Below are 9255 nucleotides of genomic sequence, written 5' to 3'. Positions count from 1 at the left end.
TATGTGGTGATATGCCTCAATGAGTTTCATTTTTGGAATTGTACCCCTGAATTTAATTAAACTGACAATGATATTCTAATTTATTGCGATGTACACTGAAAAATGATGTGTGGAATTTACTCAGATTTATTTTCTCAAGTGGCTGCACGTCACAGGATCAACTCAACTTAATACACATTCTAAGTACATGTCGAGTCAACTGATTTGGGTTTACAGCAATCATCCTGCAACCTTCACACTTTTACATGAAACGCTTTGGGGAAATATATTTAAGACGCCAACACTGGTATACAAGATCAGGTGGACAAGAGTAAAAATTAGTAAGTATAATTTGATAGAGTTGAGCAAGTTGCAGCAATGTTGCAGCAAACAAGTTGCAGCAATGTTTGCATGGCTCTTACACTCTATGTATGATCTTATGGGTGGTGAAGATGATGAGCCTCTTTTTTGCTGGGTTTTTTTGTCATGTACAGATGTGTGCGCCAAATTTGACTTGTGTATCTGCGTTTGTGAGTGTTTATGGGGTACGGTAGAAAAGTAATTCGCTGTGAAGCTTGTGGATTTTTTTTTTACCACCAGGTGTCACTGTGACGTTTGGTACGTCACAAAACCGGAAAAGGAAATGATTTTAATAGCACCAATATGGAGGGAGTTTAAAAGAGAAAAGAAGCGCTTCATTCCTTGTTAGAAACAATAACAAAAAGCGCATGTTATTATCGGGCATGTTAAATGCGCCTTTTCGTAACCCTTTCAGCTTTGATAGGTGTCATCCTGACAGTTATTCATAACTACGGTGAAATCCACACAAGAAACTTCACATTTCGTTTGACGGAACCAAACCGCTGCTGTTTGTTGGCAATACGACTCGAACTCAGGTAGAATCACTAATTAAGCTTCATTAACAGCTGACGTATTTAGTTAGTTTTGACGTCGCGGTAGTTCGCCTCGTGACCTTATTAAACCGAACCGAGTGTTTCTTTTACCTACCGTTGGCGGTGTTATTAATGTTCTCGACACATGTAATCATGAGCACTCCTATTATTAACAGTTTTTGAAAAGTAGTAGTAGTTGTGGTGTTGTAGACTGCAATATTTAGACATATACAGGAAGATCTTCGGTTTACGGACTTGATATTTCTATGAAACGAACGGGACTTTGTTACAGCTGCGATTAATGTTAGTGTTCCAGAAATTGAGTTGAGTGTCTGTCACCTAACCCACGTGCATTTTGATAATCTCGTGAAGATGCTTTAATGGACTTCTCAATATTCTTGTGATTTGTTCCACACAAAGGAGTATTCCCGTGCATTGCGCAGTGAAGATGAAAGGCTGGGTCTCCTTCCTCTCGCCACCCCCCTCCCCATCAGCGGCCCCCCTGCCACTCTCCTCCTCACCTGGGCTGACACTCTGTCCCGAACTTGACCTGTCAGTCATGGCCAGCCCTACGCCTATGCACTCAAAGCGACCACAGAACAAACAGACGCGAAGAAAGAGAAACCTGAAGGTGAGCTGCTGTAGCCACATTAGCGTGATTGAGCTTCAATGCATGTGTCGCGTTTAAAAACACTCCTTGTGACTTATGTTGCCCTTTGACAGGTGTGTTTTGAAGAGCCAGCAGTCGTGAGGGTAATACCCGAGCCACAAATTCAACCCATCAGTGATGCACCACCGCAACAGCCAACCAGCAATCAGATGAGATGGAGAGATGATCTCCGTGGGAACCAGAATTTAACAAGTGGGTGAGCCCCGTGTTTTAGTTTTGTCCCATTTTCAAGAGTACGCATTCTTCTGTGGTAAACCCGACTTGACTCCATGACCCCGAATACTTGTTTGCGTGCTTTGTTTTGACTCCTTGTCTGGCACTGTTTGGCAATGACGTTGGTGCTGGAATGTGATTGTTTCAGTTGACAGACTTGAAATCACACAGTCGTAAATGTCTGCTGATTGTTTGGTAATATTGGGGCACATGTGCAGTGAACAACATGTTTTATTACTGAAGATGGTGAGGTGAAGCCTCGTGGAACGTTGAACCACTCAAGCCCGGAGGTTTGACAAAGGGGTCGTCCCTCAATGCTTCATATACACATGAAAACCATCTGCCGACGCGGTTTACAATCACAGGAAGCTGTGTCTTAACCACATAATCTTCCCAATAATATAGAAGTGTCATCCAATATGATATGGCAGGCTGTCGTGTTGTCACGCTACCAGCGTTTGAACTTCAATACTATGCCTGCGTAAAGCACCTCAATGCTTGTACAGAATTGATACTGTGGCAAAAACTTGAAAGGAACTCATGATATATTTTCTCTATGGGATTTATTTATTTATTTATTTATTTTTTAGAACCTAAGATCAAATGTGCTCTCATCACGTGTCTAGCTATGAGAGACGGTAAAAGTCAAATGTAGTGGCTGGCGGATGACTCCTGGCCGCCAAATTGGCAACGGAGTGCAGATTCGCAGAGGAGTAAACAAACAATGTCGGTCAGGCAGCCGGATGTCTGTGAGTGAACGCCGCTTGTCTTGCTCACTCGGCATCCGGAAGCAGCTGCCACAAAGACGCCACCGAAAATGACCACCGCTCGCATCCTCGTGTTAGGATTTCCAATACTCGCGTTACGTCATTTCGTTACGTCGTTTCGCATGTTTTTGCGTGGTTGTCGCTCCAGATTCAGTCCGCAGAGTGTGCTGTGCTCTGTGACATCAGTGCACCATTCCTCTGAGATACAGAAGCATATTCCACCACCGCCTTTTGACTTGCCCGATAGCTCGGTGAAGACGGAAGCCATGTCGGTGTAGCGCTCGCTGAGCCAAGTCTCGCTGAAGCGGAGAGCGGCAGAACCTGCAAAGTTTTTGTTGGACCTCGTGAGGAGGAGCCGGTCGGCCATTTTGTTGAGCGGAAAGCAAAGATTTGCAAGATGAATCGATGGGAAATCTGTGCTGTCCGAGCCTGACTAACGCGCCCTGTCCGGCACAGTTTCAATGGCCTCGTGCAGTGCCACTTGTGGTACGTGAACAAACATTGAATATAAATTTTATAGTGTGCTAAGTATCATGCTATGGTTATTTTTTTTAATAACGCCGTGTAGTACGTTTGTTAAGTCACTTTAACTTGCAATGCATTTGTGTGTTTTTTTTAACTGTTTTGTTTTTAGCTATTTTTTTCAGTGCGCCTCTGATTTAACCAATTTTCAATTCATTAAAATTAAATCGTCATGTATATGTTAGCAAAAAGGTCCTGTTCAAACCATGCGTCATGAACCACTGCTTACGATAATAGTGAATGCTTTTTTTTTTTTTTTTTTTACGTGTAAAACCTCCATCACGTTTTTCACAAACAATTGGGCCTACTCTGCGGGGCTATTTTACGATTGGTCATGACCGGGGTACTTGGAAATCCAAGGTCATGTAAAAAAGTTGAAGAACCACTGCCCTGGTGTGAGTAGACTTGTGCAAGTGCAGCACTTTTCTGAGCTTCTTAGTCAAGTCGATTTTCTGTCAAATTATTACTGTATATATGTTTTATGTTCAATAAACAAACAAACAAACAAACAAGACCACCTCTCCTCTCATCTCTGATAGCTGGAATCCTGAAGAAGAGGACGGAGGGAGCCGCTCGTGTACCCTATGATCAGGCAGACATTCCGGAGGAGGTGGAGCTCAACAGCACCTTGGCTCTAAAGGCGGAGCTCTTAGCATTGCAGGTGTTTGACTGCCTTTGATCTGGGGGAGAGGGGGGACATCATGGTCATCTTTATTGACCGCTTTTTCTTTTTAAATTTGCTCCCAGGGGGCAGAGTTTAACACCCAGAAAGCTGTTCAGGAGACATTACAGAAAGCGGAGCAAACGAAAAAACAGATCAACAGCAGAGCGACACAAGGTAACCTGATCGAATCTCGATCGCAGTCGAAGAAAAAAAGCATAAGACCACGACGTCACGGCGCCAATTGAAAGGTTCTATCACCGCTGATCAGAAAATGATTTAGTTTTTTTTGGACGTGCCAAACGTGTTTTTTGACTCGCAACCTGCGATGCGGAAACCGCTTATTTAGATTCTCGTTGCCCCAACTGACAACTCGTGTTCCAATACTCGCACGTCGGGGTAGTCGCACCTCGATGGTGAAAGGAATCTCTGTCGAACAGCTAGGAAAGGCGTCGAGTCATTTGAGTCGCAATCATTTTTTCGTGGTGCTGTCTTCTTCTTTCATACCAGTTTTTTGCCCAACATCACATTTCTAATAACTGTCGTCTTTTTCCACAGGAATAAACGTCTCTCGGTCTCAAACCCTTTTCACCTCATTGGTCAGCGTGGACGTGCCTACGAGTCAGCTGCTAAGCCAAGCCGTTAAAGAAAGACTGATTTTGGCCCCGCCCCCCAGAAGTCTTGACAACAAAGCAGCGGAAAGCCCCTCCCCCCTGATCTTTTTGACTTCTGACTTGTTTAGACAGAAGCCCCTCCCTGCGGAGGAGGAGCTAGTCAATAGAAACCCGATCCTAGCACCACGTCCGGCCTCCTCGACGTTTGACCTTTACAGAAGGAGGAGTCGCTGGGAAGCCGCCCCTTAATGCGCCTTTTATTTACTCACCAGATAATGTCAAAAGTCAAGGACATTCAGTTGAAGCTGCTGTCACTCATATCTACCTGCGATTTTCTATCGAGCTTTTCCTCATTCGGGCCGTGGCGCCTACGTAGTCGAAACACTCAGCCGTGGCATTAATCTTTTCAAACAACGAAACATTGTTACATTGGTGAGTCTGTAATGGCAACAAATGAAGATTCATCTCGAAAATGAACACCTGTGAAGCTGTGTGAGCGCATGACCCACTATTTATTGGGAAAAATCTGGTCGGTATAAAGGTGTTCGTTGTGAGCAAAATCGGCAACTGGAAAATGAATGACATGAAATCGGGACTTTGGAATGTGACCGTCATCGTGATAAAGTCAACGGGGTACGTTGAAATGAGCTTCAACTGTTACCATACCGTCGCTAGTTTCATTCACTCTGGGCACCCTGGACGGTCAGCTCTTGGGGATCATTCGGCCAGGATGGGCCGGTTTGCTCAATGGATGTTTTTTTTTTTTTAAATCAGGATAATATTACATTTTCAATCTTATCAATTTGTCTCTGGAAATAACTAGTGACCTTCGCTCCGAGGTCTGCCTTGGCACGCTTGTCTGTCACCGTGGCTGTTTGGTGTTTTGTTAACGCCAAGAAAATGCATCTTGCTATCTGTGGATTACTGAGCATGACATGACCTGACATGGCCCCCAACCTCTTTGCAATCTTCAAAGACCCCCACCCCCCTTTCTACACTTTGAAGTAAACTGCTCTTTCTACATTGCTAGCTCCCTTGTTTCTTGCTCGACTTGTTTGTTGTAGATGTATCAGAGGCATTTTAAAGGGTGGAAGTCGTGTGCAGACTCTCGAGTTTTAATGTGCTTGGTTAATTTTGACAGCCACGTCTCTGTTCTTATGAGGGTGTGCACACTTATGCAAACACATCTCACTCATAATTTTTCCCGATTCAGTTGAATAGGTTTGAGATCACGTTAATGGTGGAAAAGATTTTTGAATCGACTTATTTCACTCATATTTATTTTTATCGCAAAAAAAGGCAATTGATGGTGGAGGAGAGACTCTTTATGTCCTTCGTTTCGGCAATATCCTCGAGTACCTCTATTCTACTAGTGTTTTTCTTTTACTCCCTACATTTGAACACACATTTATGCTTTCTACTCCTTGCTATGTTCACAAAAAAATAAATAAAAATAAAATAGAGAGCGGGGAGGTCAATTGTGGATTTTGATTGATATTTTGGAGTCAGTGACACAACCAAATGAGCGGTGATGATGCGAACCAGCTTTATTTAGAGAATAGTTTGATGTTGTCTGCTCTAAGATTGATTTGCGGCAAATGCCTTGTGCCGGTCTAAAAAAAACAAAAAAAACACCACATGGTCTTCTGCTGTTAAATCATAAAAAATCAACAAACTAACAAAAACAAACACCGTGCTGAGTACAGCCAGGTCATGGTGTACTGTAATCCTAATTATTTTAGTGATCCCTCTGTCCCCTTTGTGCCAAGTTATTTTTTGGTACACATTTGACAATGTTCATTTTAACCTTTACTTTCAGTCTCTTCTTTTTTTTTTTCTTTATGATTATTATGGTTAATTGATTTCGTTTTACTGGATGACTTGAATCTGTACTTCGTTCCAATTCTATTTTCACCCAAGCGTCTGTCTGTCTGCAAGAGTACAGGTTGAAAGTATTCGTACTACCCCCGAGGTTCAACTAACTGACCACTGGTGGAAGCAGCATCCATGCCGTTATAGCTTTGGCCGCCAGAGAGCAGTATATTTCAAACTGTGAACGCGTTCGCTTGCTGGACTCCCCGCTCATTCATTTCTCCTACCCTCATCTAGTACGTAGTCTGAATAAGTAACAAATCTGACCGAAAATTACTTTCGACCTTGCGGGTGTTGCTAGCATCAGGAAACTAACACACCGTCGCATGAGAATGAAAAGTGCACACGGATATTTCTGAAAGTAGTTTTATTTTGGAGCCCTGAAGCATATACACAATTTAGTCTTGGAGATTGAGATGGATCGGTTTCTCGTCGAGAATTGATTTCTTCATTTAAAAATAATTTATTTCAACAAAATATATCCCTACGACCTTAACTGATTTGCATTTCACCGACGCTTTGGAACCTTAATCACACCTTGACAATGGGACTTGAGCTACAATATACGCACGCTGTATAAAATGGACAGCAACATGTCAAAGTGAAGTCATATCAAAATTCGACTGTGAAACATTTTTACAAATACAAAAAAATAGCCTACGCGGAGGTGTAGCCTTCTGGGTCCTGCCCGATGTGGAAGTTCCTCTTTTCGAAGTCTCTTTTTAAGGCACTCGGCGATAGACAATAACTTAGAAAACACGCTAACGTGGTCATAATTTAACTGAGTAAATGCAAAGCTATGTAGAAGGTGACGAGGCCATCCCCGTCTCAACCTACATGTGCCTTTTCATGTGGAGGGCCAAGTGGTCGGAGCGGGAGAAGGCCCTCTCGCACAGATGGCACTGGAACGGCCGGTGTCCGGTGTGCTTGCGAAAGTGGCGCGTCAGCTCGTCCGACCTCGCGAACTTCCACCCGCAGCCTTCCCAGTTGCAGTGGTAAGGTTTTTCACCTGAGGGGCGAGAGCAACACACTGCGTTGGCGCGACCGCGCATTTCTGGGACCCCAAAAAACCCCCCGAGACGTGGAAAAACGCGGCGCTCACCTGTATGAGTCCTCATGTGGGCTTTGAGATGCGAGCTCTTCGTGTACGTTTTCCCACACCCGGGGAATTCGCAGTTGTGCGTGGCAGCGCGCTTTCGGGCCCACGATCTGCGCCCTCTCTTCGGCTTGAGGCCGCCCGCTTCGTCCTGCCCGTAGAAGTCCAGCAGAGACGGCGAGGACGGCGGCGTGAGCAAGACCCCGTGCGAAGAAACCGCCTGGCTCTGATGCTGGTGCTGGTGGTGGTGGTGGTGGATGTGCGCGGGCTCTGCGTGCATGCTGTACTGTTCTTGGAAGCGCGTGGACGTGTGTTGTGCGTAATGGTAAGGGCTGGTCGCGTAGCTGTTCTGGAGGTGATGATGAGTGAGGCTGAGCTGCACTAAATGACAGTCTGTGCGCCCCCGCGGTGCTCCCTGCTGCACGGCGTGCGGGGCGAACCCGGGACCCGGGGTCTGATTCTGCTGGTGCATGAAAGCAGCGCGCCCCATAAAGTCCCCACCGGCCAACATACACGATTGGCCATTGGACTCGGTTTTGATTTTGTATCCAAGCGACGAAGGCTGATAGTGGTGCGTCACGGCATCGAGCGCGCCCAGCTCGGTGTACTCGCGACCATCTCGAGCCACGTTGTCGGCGCATTCCGACGAACTCTCCCGCGGCCGGTTGACTTCAGGGGCGAGAAGTTCCGCCATCAGGCTACGCAAGGGGTTCGGTTCCGCGAAGCGGACCGCGCCGTGGTAGTTGTGGGGCAGCTGCGCGGAAGGCCGGTCGGCGCACTCCGACGCCGAGTTCCCGCCGCAGCTCTCCGGGGACTCGGGAAGCGCGTAGGCGCAAGGCTGAGGAGGAGACGTGCCACCGCTGCCCTCGGCGCCGTTGCCCTCGACGTCCGAACCGAGGGAGTTGGACAATATGAAATCGAGGTCCAAAAATTTGCCCAGCTCGTCGTCGTCTTTGGAGGACGCAACAGGTGACTTGAAGATGCTGAACTCCACTTGGATGTCCGTCGCATTGCCGCTTCCACGTTCATCTTGACACCGCTGAGGAGTCCAACGAGATGACATTTTGCGAGGAATCAAATGCTTCATTCGGGTACTAGTGTAAGCTTACAAGTTGGCAAAGGTTTGCAATACTCACATTGGTAAAATGACCCGTCGACTGGAGACACGGAAACGACGCGGTGGTGGTTGGCATCGCTCTGTCGGTCAAAGCCATGCAGGCCATGCGGGGCTTAAATTCAGATGAAACAAGAATGAAGAAGAACCAATTAGCGAGTGGCGATTCTGTCCATGGAGTGCCGCTTGTGCAAGGATGGGGAATAAGCGCTCCGGGCCTCTCTTAAGTACCTCGGCACATACTTGGGGGCGTAGCCACGCCCCCCCCCCTTCCTTCCCTTCCTGCGGCGCACACATATGACAGCATCAGGTGCCGTGCTTGCGGGTTAACGATCCAAACCTTTCACGTCGTTCTTCCTAATATAATCCGTATTTAAGACACAAGACACTTCTTGTGGTTTTAGTGGAAACCCATCGACGTAAAACTGTTTTTTTTTTTTTTTTGGTCTCATCTCACGCATTAAAACACATCCTTAAACTGTCACGTTAAACGATTCCATATCTTCCAAATGCTCGAAATGAATAGGATTAGACATTTCCAACGCCCACAGACTCCGAGTGTGATCATAAAATATCTTCCCTGGGGATTCGTTTGGGACACGCTCTCACGCTGGCTTCATCAATTTGTCCCGAATTGATCCGTAAATGCGCGACGTGTGAAGGGGCCCATCGAAACGGCCCGTTAATCTGGCTGTCAAACAAAGGACGACATGTTTCTTGAATGATCCCTACCCCACCCCAACTGCCCCGCGAGCCCCCCACCCCCCTGGTCATTGCTATGATAATGTTATCATAATGGCCTGCAGGTGTCTGGCTAGGAGGCCCCCACTCAAAACCGTGAAAAAGGGGTCACG

General features: G+C 46.3%; 2 protein-coding genes across 2 annotated transcripts; one reads left to right on the top strand and one right to left on the bottom strand.

Moving 5' to 3' along the window:
* Positions 1 to 632: 632 nt before the first annotated feature.
* ppp1r35 (protein phosphatase 1, regulatory subunit 35) lies at positions 633 to 5417 on the top strand. Its single transcript, XM_086128272.1, has 6 exons — positions 633 to 875; positions 1293 to 1503; positions 1596 to 1734; positions 3584 to 3705; positions 3792 to 3882; positions 4264 to 5417. The coding sequence occupies exons 1-6, from the start codon at positions 730 to 732 to the stop codon at positions 4566 to 4568; spliced, it is 1014 nt and encodes a 337-aa protein (XP_085984398.1). The 5' UTR covers positions 633 to 729; the 3' UTR covers positions 4569 to 5417.
* A 1126-nt stretch (positions 5418 to 6543) lies between these two features.
* klf17 (Kruppel like factor 17) lies at positions 6544 to 8582 on the bottom strand. Its single transcript, XM_086130167.1, has 3 exons — positions 8424 to 8582; positions 7294 to 8326; positions 6544 to 7200 (listed from the first exon to the last, which is right to left on the bottom strand). Exons 1-3 carry the CDS (start codon positions 8508 to 8510, stop codon positions 7025 to 7027), a joined length of 1296 nt encoding a protein of 431 aa, XP_085986293.1. The 5' UTR covers positions 8511 to 8582; the 3' UTR covers positions 6544 to 7024.
* Between the last annotated feature and the right edge of the window lie 673 nt (positions 8583 to 9255).

The sequence above is a fragment of the Hippocampus guttulatus genome, chromosome 14 (genome assembly GCF_054856545.1).
Source record: "Hippocampus guttulatus isolate MCC_2025c chromosome 14, RoL_Hgut_1.0, whole genome shotgun sequence".
Lineage (NCBI taxonomy): Eukaryota > Metazoa > Chordata > Actinopteri > Syngnathiformes > Syngnathidae > Hippocampus > Hippocampus guttulatus.
Note: the sequence above shows the minus strand (reverse complement) of the source record. Positions and strands in the feature narration are given on the sequence as shown.

Coding starts and splice junctions, on each gene's coding strand:
- ppp1r35 (XM_086128272.1), top strand. CDS start 730: ATGCGCCTTTTCGTAACCCTTTCAGCTTTGATAGGTGTCATCCTGACA. Junction 1,504..1,595: donor GAAGAAAGAGAAACCTGAAG/GTGAGCTGCTGT, acceptor GCCCTTTGACAG/GTGTGTTTTGAAGAGCCAGC. Junction 3,706..3,791: donor CGGAGCTCTTAGCATTGCAG/GTGTTTGACTGC, acceptor ATTTGCTCCCAG/GGGGCAGAGTTTAACACCCA.
- klf17 (XM_086130167.1), bottom strand. CDS start 8,510: ATGGCCTGCATGGCTTTGACCGACAGAGCGATGCCAACCACCACCGCG. Junction 8,327..8,423: donor CGACGGGTCATTTTACCAAT/GTGAGTATTGCA, acceptor TGGACTCCTCAG/CGGTGTCAAGATGAACGTGG. Junction 7,201..7,293: donor CCACATGAGGACTCATACAG/GTGAGCGCCGCG, acceptor CTCGCCCCTCAG/GTGAAAAACCTTACCACTGC.